The sequence below is a fragment of the Eleginops maclovinus genome, chromosome 12 (genome assembly GCF_036324505.1).
Source record: "Eleginops maclovinus isolate JMC-PN-2008 ecotype Puerto Natales chromosome 12, JC_Emac_rtc_rv5, whole genome shotgun sequence".
In the NCBI taxonomy this organism is placed as follows: Eukaryota; Metazoa; Chordata; class Actinopteri; order Perciformes; family Eleginopidae; genus Eleginops; species Eleginops maclovinus.
This window is the reverse complement of record NC_086360.1, coordinates 26192679-26205811: the sequence shown is the minus strand read 5'-3', so window position 1 is coordinate 26205811 and position 13133 is coordinate 26192679. Positions and strand designations below refer to the sequence as shown.

General features: G+C 40.9%; 1 protein-coding gene across 2 annotated transcripts; it reads right to left on the bottom strand.

Moving 5' to 3' along the window:
* Positions 1–2235: 2235 nt before the first annotated feature.
* Positions 2236–11944, bottom strand: tbx1 (T-box transcription factor 1). 2 transcript variants are annotated; one of them, XM_063896366.1, is made up of 8 exons: positions 11394–11944; positions 9897–10287; positions 7503–7604; positions 6971–7142; positions 5779–5934; positions 4550–4617; positions 3902–4002; positions 2236–3231 (listed from the first exon to the last, which is right to left on the bottom strand). In XM_063896366.1, exons 1-8 carry the CDS (start codon positions 11575–11577, stop codon positions 2849–2851), a joined length of 1557 nt encoding a protein of 518 aa, XP_063752436.1. In that variant the 5' UTR covers positions 11578–11944; the 3' UTR covers positions 2236–2848. The 2 variants fall into 2 exon arrangements, with proteins under 2 accessions (XP_063752436.1, XP_063752437.1); XM_063896367.1 differs by having other exon boundaries at positions 9897–10236.
* Between the last annotated feature and the right edge of the window lie 1189 nt (positions 11945–13133).

Sequence of the window (13133 nt, the reverse complement as noted above, 5' to 3'; positions counted from 1 at the left end):
CTCAGAGGACTTCAAATAGGACGTGGAAATGGCTGCACGGTGACTCTCAAAATATCACCCAACTGTCACATTAAATATGACCAATGATATCCTTTCGGGGAGAGGGGAAATGCAAAGTCTGTCTTTTTTCAACTTTGAATAACATGACGTTTTTTGTTTGTTTTTTTCCTTGTAGGTTTTTGAGTCTTTTTTTTACCAAATTATTGCAAAAATATGACGAGACAGGACTTTTAAAAACCAATAAGTGGTTTAATATTCCGGTTTGTAAATCATGATTATGCTTCTAAAGGCACTCATTCGTATTTTTCCTTTTTGTTTTTTTATTTTTTTAAATCACTGCAAGACTTTAAACAGAGGTGGGAAGTAACGTAGATTTACTTAAGTACAATATTGAGGTACTTGTACTTTACCTGAGTATTTCCATTTTATGCTACTGTGTTTCTTTTACTCCACTACATGTGTTTAATCCCTTTAGTTGCTAGGCAGATTAGGATTAATGATGGTAAATATAATCTCCCTTAAATCAGACTGTAGTTCACCTGCAGTAAATCCAGCAGCTACCCTGCAGTATACAAAGCCATTAGAACTAGCTGCACCTTTACCAGCTCTGAGAACACTTTAATGATCAATCATTATAAAACATATCAGAGATATTATTCTGAAATGGACCAATCAGACAATGACTACTTTTACTGTCGCTACTTTAAGTACATTTAGAGGAGAGTACTTTCTACTTTCACTGGAGGAACATTTAGAATACTTTCACTGTGACAGAGTATTCCTACACTCTGGTACTTCTACTTTACTCAAGTACAAGATCTGAGTACTTCTACTTTACTCAAGTACAAGATCTGAGTACTTCTACTTTACTCAAGTACAAGATCTGAGTACTTCTACTTTACTCAAGTACAAGATCTGAGTACTTCTACTTTACTCAAGTACAAGACCTGAGTACTTCTACTTTACTCAAGAACAAGATCTGAGCACTTCTACTTTTACTCAAGTACAAGATCTGAGTACTTCTACTTTACTCAAGAACAAGATCTGAGTACTTCTACTTTACTCAAGAACAAGGTCTGAGTACTTCTACTTTACTCAAGTACAAGATCTGAGTACTTCTACTTTACTCAAGTACAAGACCTGAGTACTTCTACTTTACTCAAGTACAAGATCTGAGCACTTCTACTTTTACTCAAGTACAAGATCTGAGTACTTCTACTTTACTCAAGTACAAGATCTGAGTACTTTTACTTTTACTCAAGTACAAGACCTGAGTACTTCTACTTTACTCAAGTACAAGATCTGAGCACTTCTACTTTTACTCAAGTACAAGATCTGAGTACTTCTACTTTACTCAAGTACAAGACCTGAGTACTTCTACTTTACTCAAGTACAAGATCTGATTACTTCTACTTTACTCAAGTACAAGATCTGAGTACTTCTACTTTACTCAAGTACAAGATCTGAGTACTTTTACTTTTACTCAAGTACAAGACCTGAGTACTTCTACTTTACTCAAGTACAAGATCAGAGTACTTCTACTTTACTCAAGTACAAGATCTGAGTACTTCTACTTTACTCAAGTACAAGATCTGAGTACTTCTACTTTTACTCAAGTACAAGACCTGAGTACTTCTACTTTAACTCAAGTACAAGACCTGAGTACTTCTACTTTACTCAAGTACAAGATCTGAGTACTTCTACTTTACTCAAGTACAAGATCTGAGTACTTCTACTTTACTCAAGTACAAGATCTGAGTACTTCTACTTTACTCAAGTACAAGACCTGAGTACTTATACTTTTACTCAAGTACAAGATCTGAGTACTTCTACTTTACTCAAGTACAAGATCTGAGTACTTCTACTTTACTCAAGTACAAGATCTGAGTACTTCTACTTTACTCAAGTACAAGATCTGAGTACTTCTACTACCTCTGACTTTAAAAGAAAAGGGAAATGTAGACATGGGAAGTATGTTCGATGAGTGCATTTATGTGTTTTGCTTTTTTCCCTCATAGCACCAGCTGCAGATTTGAACTACAGTGCAGTCTAATGTTTGGACAGCCTCCTGGTCCTGGCTTCCAACGACTACAGGAACAGCGGACACCTCAACCCGATGCAGCAGGGCAAATCCGGTCGGAGAAACCAGAACAATGCCATCAGTGAGGTAAGCTTATATTCCCCTTCAGCAGTGCAACAGCAGGCAAAGCTTTGAATGGAAGATCTGCTCAAAGATTCTTTTATGAATTACAAGAATTTAATGTTTATTTTACAGATACAGAACAGTCATTCTGCTTCATTTATTTACTTTGAATTGCTGCAAGTCAGTGCCATGGTACAAGCTTCTCAGAGCGGCTCAAGATGTTCAAAATCAAATCTTGTATTTATTTTTTATTTTCTATACCTCAAACAAAAAACATTTGGGTGTGTTTCGACACCCTCTCCGATGAGCTCAACATGCAAACATCTCGTCTACCTAGAAGGTCGCTGTACTATATAACATATGGCTTTTTTGAAAGCGATAAAAACAAATCAAAAAGTGCATCCAACACAAAAAAAAAAATTCAATTCCAGTCTGTGATCAAAGGTATTGTCCGTGTTGAGGAGAGGTCCCTCCTGCCTCCTCTGTGTTCTGGCTCAAAGTCTGCACCGCTCGCTGTGGAGGTTTTCCCCATTCGGGTTCAAAGGTCAAAGCCGGCCTCAGAGCAGGTGCTTAGCGCAGAGATGCATTTCCTTTAAATAAATACGGGGTTTATCCAGCAGAGTTTCAGGCGGTGGACGCACCCCACAGGTTGCCATCAATAGACAGGACTGTGTTCCTGTTTCCATTCCCACAGAGCTTCGGTCATTACCGGGGCCCGTAGTCATAGTTAGAGGGGCCGCTGGTGGCTGAGTACATGTTAGCCGTGGCTGGGTTCATGTGGTGGTGGTACGTGTGTCCTCTGATGCCGGGTATAGGGTAGGGCGAGGGCCGGGTCTTGGCTCCCAGGTAGTGTTCATAGGTGGTGGGGTACTTGTAAGGGTGGTGGTGCAGGGTGTCCGGAGGAAGGCCGTGGGGGTCTTGGCGAAGGTCGTGGGGAGGGCTGGGTCGGCCGCTGGTTAGTGACACGCCGTGGAGGCCTCCCGGGACGGGCAGGGCGGGGCTGAGGACCCGGGACATGAGCTGGTGGGCCTGGTCTGCGTGTATGGGCGTGCCGCTGGGGTCCCGCTCGTACTCCCGCCTGCTGTCCTCTGCAGAGACACAGGAGAACAGTCAGAGCTAGTCAGTGTGCTGTGTGTGTGTGTGTGTGGGGGGGGGTTTAGTTCTACACTCCATGACAGGTACGGGTTGAATCATCCCTGGTTTTGATACAACTCACATTACTGAATTGTAAAAATCCCCAAAATTTCTAGTATTTGTTATATTATTTTCAAGGTTAAAGAGTCTTTAGATAAATACTATATATTTAAAAGAATGATCATATAATATTAATTTGTTTTTGTCCCAAAAAAATGCTTTCAAATGCACTGAAAAAAATCCAAAACTTCAAAATAAATCTGAGCTATAAAATCCCTTCTGATGGATTACAGGTTGTTTGAAGCCGGGGTGAAACATGTGTTTACTATTAAACAAAAAAAACAATACATTTTAAATCAAGAAGAAGTCATTTTTATTGCAGGTTTTACTCTAAAAGAAAGCTGTCGTCTGTTATATGATAGCACAATACCCTGTACTGTGGTAGTGGATGACTTGGACAGTGAATGCACCATTGTGCCTCACTTACATACAAAATGAAAATAAAATGGGGGGAAATATGTAAGGAAAACATTTCCTCTTGAGGATAAATAACTTGCTTTGAATACGGTTTATGTTGGATAGCGGGCATGAGTTGTGAAATGAAACAAAGAGCGGGCTGCAGACCTTTCTCGGAGCCGTTCTGCTGAGGCGGGGATGACATTGGGTTTCTTGTTCTGGCAAAGGCACTCATGATTGGCAGAGAGCCTGGCCTGTGATTCCTGGGCCTGGAGCATGGAGAGAGGATTCGGTTACACACTCATTTAATGAATGTCAAAAGGCAACATTTCTTTATTATATATTAAAAATGATGGATGCACATTTGAGGAGTTTACACTGTGTGTGTTATTAACCCTAACACACTGACAGGGGACCACATTTACAGTAAACAAAGCCTTCTATTTCAGCCTGATCGGTTTACTTAATGCTTTTAAGAATATAGACATTTGCAGGGGTGGATGCGCAGCTTTTGGGTACGTTTTCACATTGCAGATGGTTGTGGTTTATTCTATTGTTACAATTGTGAGTGTGTGTGTTAATTAGCCATGGACAGAAAAAGCATGGTGTGTTGACTCCCGAACAATATGCCCTGATTTCTAAACGTCATGGCACACACTGCGGTTTGTTTTACTATGGCTAACTCCACCCATCTGGCAACTGTGTGAGATTAGACAAACAGCAAAACTATTTTGCAAATGTGCCCTGTGCCGTGTTGTACATTTTAACACCATGTGGAAACACGCCAGCGCAGCTTTATGTGGAGAGCACACTCACCAGTCCTCTGGGTCACAGTCCCTGAAGCCCTTTGCAAAGGGATTGCTGGCTATCTTCAGCTGCGTGATCTGAAATCCAGAACATCAAATAAACCTCAGTTCACAATGTCTTCCTGATAAGTCATTGCATTTGATTCCTGTTAGAAATCACAGCTGTGGTCGAGGAGCAAGATGGGGCTGGCAGTTTTGGATTGGAAAGCTCTTCTGTCCATATTTTGAACACAACACTATTAATATTTGAGAAATGCTACAGGTCTGCTGTTGGGCATCATGTCCATTCATGTTGATTAAAACAAGTAAATTCATTCATTCTTTATTTGTTATAGGCAATTTATTTCGGGACTACTTTGTAACATTTGGATCTCATTTGTAGATTTCCATGCATGCACTGCAGTCCTAAATTATTCATAGTGATGTGCTACTCAATCATCATGGTCATTTTTACTAGGATTCAAATAAAATGTTAATATTTGTCATGTTGTTTTCACTCCATGGGTCACATTATGAATTAGTGTGTCTTATTTAATATAAAATAGGACAAAGTTATTGTATTTCCTGTGTGACCGTGGTAATATAATACACTGCAAAAAACGTCCATCGTAACACCTCTTCAGATTTGAGTTGATACATGCTTTAATCAAGTGTGATAATCTGCCAGAGCCATCTATATAGACTTAATAATAATTCTCTAAATAAGAATAAGATGTCTAAAAACAAGCTTCATCATTTTAGACAAGCAGCTCTTTCTTATTATTCTCAAAACAAGCTCAGTTAGAATTTTTTGGTTTGATGGTTAGTCTTAGCAGGATCAGGAGCGACATTCACGATTACTTTTCTGATAGCAACCACATTTAAATCATATATTTCACTCATCAGAGGCGCTTTGAATAACCACTGAATGCACATTCATCTAAACAGACCTCAAGTCGGATGGAAAAAGCAGGAGCGATGCAAAAAAGGAGAGCAGAGTAAAGGCAACATTTACGCAACAAAAGAAGATATTTTGACCTTAAATTCATTCATGCATTTGCACAAAATCGAGCGCGACATTCACTTAAATATAATAAAAATAAATGTATTTTTAGTTTGTATTATGGTAGTGTTTCTTCATACCACCACTGTACCCATCATGCTTTATCCGTTATGTTGAATGTAAGGTAAAGCCCCTTTGGAATGGGGTCAGTTGCTGTTCACCACGTTACTTTCACACGGGGTAATAAAGTGTCTTACCCGGTGGTTCTGGTAGGCTGTGACTGCTGTGAAACGGGTTTCCTCAAAAACAAAAGTCTTGTAATTCTCCTCTGCATATTTCTCGCTGTCCTTGCGGGGGTCCACGTAAACCACGTGGAACCTGGGCTGGTAGCGGTGCATGGAGTTCAGGATGATCTGTAACAAATACATAAATCATAGAATTGTTTTATGATTTATATATATATATATTTATGTTGCATTGTTGGAGGAGCCGGGGACTTAAAATGTCCTGTGCCATATCTACACTGTAGCTACTGTGCATTATGAAGCCTTTGAATCTTGAATCAGAACTCCTGAAACTCCGTAAGACTATTTTCGATTATAAAAAAAATGGAAAAACTGATCAAATTAATAAATAAATCTTGGTTGGATAAAATAAAACAAATGTATGTATAGTAATTGTGACTTTTAAAATAATCGCCTTAGCTAAAGATGAGAAAGTAGTCAAACATTCAATCTACGTATTTGTGGATAAAACATCAGGTGCGAATATTCGATGCAAAAATAATCTAACACTCGTATTAAATGTACACTTATTTATCTTGATATATTAAGGTCATCTGACACCATGTTATCAGCACCTCTTGGTCTCGATATATCCACATTTCCATGCAGCAGTCCTGGGCTTTTCCAACCATTTTCCATATGATCTAAAATGCCCGTTACCGCCAGAAATCTAACACAATGACACCGATTTACTCAGGGGGAAGACCCAGCGCGAAGGGGTGAAACAATTCCCAGAAATGATTAAATATTTCGCTATTTATGCCGTCATGTTTGGAGCAAAACCTGATGTACTGTGCCATTTTTGTGTAGTGAGAATAGCTTTTTGGCCACATCGGACTATTAATCCAAATAACAAGTTTTATTACCGCTAAATCACCAGCATCAATCAATTTGCGGGAATGAAAGTGAACCTCTCCTGTATTCCTTCAATGAGTTTACAGTTAATGCATCTGCAGTTTAGGTCTATTTTCGTACATGGCTCTCAAATATGGAAAATCTACAAATACAGTAAATGAGGTCTTTGCGTTTACATAATTATTCGCAGAGTTGTTTTTTTTACGCCGCTTGCTTTGTCGAAATGAACTTTGGCACACACCGTGTGTTTGTAGTATCATTAGTCATGCTCGTCTTTTTTGCATGCATTCTTTTCCAGTAGTGTACTCACATGGCCGTTGTCATCCAGCAGGTTGTTGGTGAGTTTGAGTTTATCAAAAGAGACAATCTGCTTCATCCACTGCGCGCCTTTGGCCGGAGAGTCCGGGTGGTAGTGCACCCTGCCCGGCGTGGCGGGGTCCGCTTTACCGGCGACCAGCCACGAAGAGCTGTGGAAAGCATACCTGAGAGATGGGGAAAAGTGCATTACACTCAATGTTTTCATTCACATTATTTAATGAAAGAAGCCTCAAATGTCGATGCATGTCTTCACAGGAGAAACACAAACTGAGGGAATGTAATATGTTATGATACATAAAAAGGGGAATATATACAAGTGAATTTGGGTTAATTGTATAATATGTGTAAATGTTCTTCGGCTATACATTTTTTAAATTATTTTTTTTACACATTATGGTGGCCTTCTTTTATTCTTGTGGAATTAAAAATGGCAAACAATGCATTGCGCACCATAGTAAAAAATATTTTGGACTAGTACACGTTTTACGCTCCTGCAGTATCAGAAGTGTTTTGCAGAAAGTTACCTGTAACGTTTGTCGTCTACGGGCAGGAAGTCCATCAGCAGCATGTAATCTGCCATGGGATCCATCCCGAATATTTTCACTTGGAAAGTTGGAAACATTCTCCTGGAAAAGGAAAAACGCACATCGACTGGTTAGGCTTTGTTTTGTTGCTTTAACTGCCTTCATGGGCTCACATTTAGTAATCAGAAAGCTGGATCAGCTGTGAGTGAAGGCTGGTTTTAAACTGTTTGAATTATTTGGAATTCATCACAGGAGTCTACAAATTATTTCTGCCAAATTATTATTTTTATAAAGCCAGAAGGCCGTGCAGCTCCGGGCCTGCAGAACTTCGTCTGCCCGGAGCTGAGGCAACAACAAGACCAAAGCTCCGAGCTATTGGCGTGACGTGATTCCGTCCGTGCGTAACCAGATAAAACTCTCCTTCATTTCAATGAAGCTTTGGGTTTGTTGCATTTTTTGCTCCGCTTTTGTAACTCGTGGAAAGACTCGTTAACTTCTCCTCTGCTGATTTGACGACTTCCAGACACATGACGGGCTACACACATGTGGAAATACACACAGACACGCGCGTAATGTGTATAGACGAGGTGTCGCTTTATTGTTCCATTTTGAGAACAAATATCCAGAATTGTCTGCATAAAAAACATGGAATCATTTAGAGGCAGTGCTCCCTATTCTGATTTATTGATAGTGTCATTTTTTAATTTGCAATCACGTATCTGCTTTGTCTCCAGACATTTGGATTGAACTGCTTTTCTTGAGTTTGGTTTCATAGATGCAGCGGCTCGTTTAGCGCCCATGTCCACAGACATTTGTTTTTCCTCTCCATCTTATCTAGGTAACTACGCAGGGCAGATCCATATCCCACAAGACATGGGTTGAAAAGTTGAGTAATCCGCGGAGTCAGTGAAAGGGATCCTAGAATCAACGCTCAATTAACGTCGTGTTGTGGCTAGGTGAGGCTGAAGGAGCCTCTAAAGTGCTCTGCTGCAGATCTGCTTTCCCCTGTCAGAAACTCAACCCTCACTTTCAGGATTAGATCAATTATCTCATGCCTCTTTATATTTCGATAATACAGGAAAAACTCAGGAAGGCATTTGGATACGCTTTTACGCGCCATATTCACTTTTTACTGGTTGAAAATATTAGTGTTAAACATTTGTGAAGCATTTTATTGGCTCTCCAAACGGGGTCAAAGTTGAAAGATGGTACGATTATTGCCCTTCACATGCAAACAAGGGACAGCATAATCGATTCTCAAATAAAAAATGGCCCCTTAAATTATTGAAACCTTTTGAGATCAATAGGGTAAAAAATGACAACACATGTTTAAATCAAAACGATTTTTTAAAATAAATGTCAATAAATAACTAAATCGAAACCCGCTTTTTCTGTATTGATTCAAGCTTTACATTTGACTGAAGTGAAAGGAGAAGAAGGCATGCAGACACTCCTAAAAGAGGAAATAAAAAAAACAAACATCACGTGTCGAGGCCCGAATAAAATCAGTTTATATAGAGGCTGATCTGCGTTCACACATGCAAAGACTCTCAGATTAAAGGCCATAATGTTCCATATAACAGCGGTGCGTAAACCTGAGACTATGAAAGAAACCAGCCGAGAGCCACACTATCCCTACTGGATCCAAAACCCGCAGCAGGATCACATCAGCGTGGTGTTTACAGCTGACACACACAACGCAACACACACAAGCCTCCATGCACTCGAGTTTAAAAACATATCCAGCAGCAGGCCTGAACCACGGCTTTAAATTAAAAATGTTCTATAAAGTCAAACCCTCCATTGATTTAATTGGCATTTTCGGGCATTAAGTGCAAGAAATATAGGTCTTATAACTGCTAAAATGTATTACAATGTTTCCCCTATTTGGACCCCCACATAAGCTCTTTGAAATAAGAAAGTAATACAAGTTGTTTTTCATATTTCAGAATCCACATATCAAAACAAAAATATATTTTCTAATTTTTGAATTGAAATGAGAAAAACAATGTTTGAAAAGCCATCTTTTTGTCAGCCAATATGAAGAAAGGGCTTATCCATTATGAACTCCAAAAGACGAAACTATATATTATTATATTATATACACAATTGTTAAAGCTACAAAGATATGTAATTTGAAAAAACGAAATTCATCGATAAATATAACCTGAATATCTCGTTTGTGTCTTCGGCAAAAATGCTCAAAATATTAACATTTTATATTTAAAAACAGAACGTTTTTAATGCTATGGTTGCTCCTTTACGCAGGATATCACTCGGCTAATATTGGTCTCTTTGTTGGATTAAAGCATTTAATCTGCTCTGCATTATTTCTCCGGTCTACCCAAACATGCATTCAGAGAATAATAACTTCCAGTGTGTCATGGTGCTCACCTGCCCGCTTTGGTAACGATCATCTCCGTGCCCAGCTGATTAAATTCGTCCCATAAAGCTTTCATCTCCAGCTGCACGTTAATGTTGGCCACTTTGGGGTTCTTCTTCACGATGGTTTTTCCGTTCGGAGTGGAGTTGTTGGAGGACGAGGAGCAGTTGGGAGTCCCTCCGTCACTCTGCGGGTTCTGGCCCGGGTTGGAGCCCGGGTAGTTGTAGTTGTGCTGGGCGGCCGGGCAGGGCTCGAAGTGGGCCTCATGCTGGCTGTAGGGGTCCCCGGGGGACGGAGAGAGGTGGTAGCCCCCCGGCGTGTTGAGGCTGCTCAGGCTGCTCGTCGTGAAGGCTGCAACATCGCAAAAATGGGATAGCTGCGTCAGCCACGGACTGGATATGGCTGAAATCATCCCAAAAGACTTGGTTTACTAAATATGCCGTGCACTTTTTCTCGGTTATACAGAAAGTAAAAACAGTGATATCCAGGTGCAGATGTCAAACACAAATGCACCCCTTTCCGTTTAAAAGTTTCCGCCTCGGCTGCTCAATAATCCCTGAGGCTGCATCCAGCATGCTACAGTGTGCCTGGTCTAATGGAGTCCGAATAGTGACGAAATGTTTCCAAAACCCTGCGGGGAGAGTTGCTCTCAGAAAGGAGCTTCGTGTGAGTGTTTGCTGCGGATCGATTCCGCCTCTGTTGTGCTCTGCGTCAGTGTGTTACACTGCAACCCAGTCACCTCTCTTATCTGACGCATAGGGCCTCCCCTTTGCGATAAAACCGGTTCTTATTTCTATTTAGATAAGGAACTGCAGGTAGTGTGCCTTTTCCTCGCCTTGGGACGAGACTGATTGACAGTGAAGTGCGCCCCTTTTTAATGGGCTTTCCGGCACTCATTTAACTTTTGGATAAGGTATCGCCCACAACACCCCCCCCCCCCCCCCCCCCCCCCACCCGTTAGCAAACAATAGAGGATGTGCCCGGCAGAGAGGAGAGTAAACGGTTTACAAGGTAAACACTCTGATTTGCATGAACAAACAAACAGGCAGCAGGTGACTGTTGCTTTCTCGTTATTGGACAAATATATCTATGGAATGGATGTTCAGTCCTCTCGGAGCTGGATATGCTCTTTATGGTCTGTTTTTACCATTACGCACAGGGTGCCCATGTAAACTCTCCGACTCTTGGTCTCTTTTTTCATTTATCTGATCCTAGCTACGATTTAAAGTTGATTTTTTTTTTTTTTGTTCAACACTTTGGGGGTCTTGCACACTTTTTTTCCACCCTGGCTGCTTCGTGTTTAGACTTCTCCCCGACTGTCAAAACTAGGACTGATTTGCACTATATTTGCAACTGTCAGAATTTTTCTCTAACTTCATTCATGCATTTCAAACAATGCACCTATGTGGGTTTGTGCTCGATTAACCGAGCAGATTCTCGGGCTTTGTGTCATTTCAGAGGCGTACACATGCTACAGCAGCTCTACTGGGATCAACAGAGTGATTTACCTTCCATTTCCCGGGTGACAGTGCTGTAGTGCATTTTATAGGAACTGTGGTTATGCAGGTCTGGCTTGTCCAGGCCGGTGCTCTGTTTCTCAAACGCCGCGTTTCCTGCTTGCTCTGCAGCCGAAATCAGAGAGGCAATACTGAAAGCATTCGCCTTTGGAGAGAGGGGACCGCCGTCGTCCATAGGCGAGAGATCAAGTCCGGAGAAGCCGTCCCTCCTCCTCCTCCTCCTCCGCGTTCCAACCGCGTAGAAAGCAGGAGAAGGCTGCGCACAATGGAGAGGAACATGCGCCAAAATGGGGTTTTCACATTCCTTGGGTGCGAGAGTCTGGGCTCGACTTTTCTTAAAGTATTCCCACAAGTTCCCCGGTGCTCTGATTCAGTCGGTAAACTTTTTAAAACGCGTCCCAGAGTCAAAACAGTTCATCCGCAGAGAATAGAGGCACAGCTTCCCTCGCTTCTCCTCCGGTCGGTGGCGGGGAGGTGTCCTCTGACTCCTGCCTCGAGGAGAAGCGACTGCTGCTAGGAGAATTTCAAAAGTGAGCGAGATCCACGCCTCCCCTTCTCCAGTAGGAAAAAAGTGTCAGCGCTCTGCACTGGATGTTTTATTTCAATAAGAGTGTCAGTCATTTGAATTCAACTCCCAACGTCATTCATGCAATGTCCGGCTTTAACGTGCGCAACTTTTCCACTAAATTATAGGCCTATATATGCATATTTTAGCTGCACAAGCACCAAAAAAAGAGTTGCTCCCCCAACTCTGCCTGAAGCACCAGGGGCTGCAGTGGGTATTTTACGAATGGGAATGTAGTTTTCCTTTAAATAACTTTGGAAAAACTAAGGGAATAAAAGTTGATTCCCATTGTTTACTGCAGTTGTCTACTCAGCCAAACAGCACCTACATAATGAAATAGCTTTTTTGGATTCGAGATGTGGATTGAATAGCTTTGGTTAAGATAGTACTGGACATTCATTTTAAACTATTCCCATTACGAATTCCTTTTCTTATTTACACCATTTACAATAAATAATAATACTTTAATTGTAGGCAGCTTTCAGGACAGCCAATGCATAAAAGAAAAACGAATCCTCCTTTTTAACACATTTACGCAGTTCATGTCCTCCTCTACCACATAGGAAAGATAAACTCTACCGGACAAAATGCACTCCCTGCAATCAGTAAACACTGAGACAAACACACGTGGCACTTGAGGCCTGAGCTGGACTTGACCTCTCCTCCTGTATCGCCCAGATTATCAGGTTCAGCTTTAATGTGCAGCCAGTGAAGATGTGTGGTGTTGGAGCTACTGCGATACAGAGCGGATAGACTCATTTACACCGGGAGTCTCTGAATTAAGCGTGAAGGCAGCAGAGGGGGTCTAATGGGATAAAGCAGTTAGAGGATTAACTCTTATTTGTTTTGGATGTTTCTCCACGGGAGGCTCCGAGCATATATAAACTACTGCAATGTGTTGGTAATGGCAAATGGCAAATAGATAGATGGAGATAGAAGGAATTAGCGTATAATGGTGCACAGTAAGAGGAATAAAGATGTAAAAAATGAGCAAATATTTCACTTTTAATAAGTATTTTATCACTTTTACAAAGTGAGGGGAAATGTGAACAAGAAAAATAAGAATATACAAAAAGTAAAATCAAAAAAGTTTCGATTTTCCGAAAAATGAAATAAAACATGTACAGTAAATCAGAATTTAAAGTGTAAGAGTTGCATCATTTTAA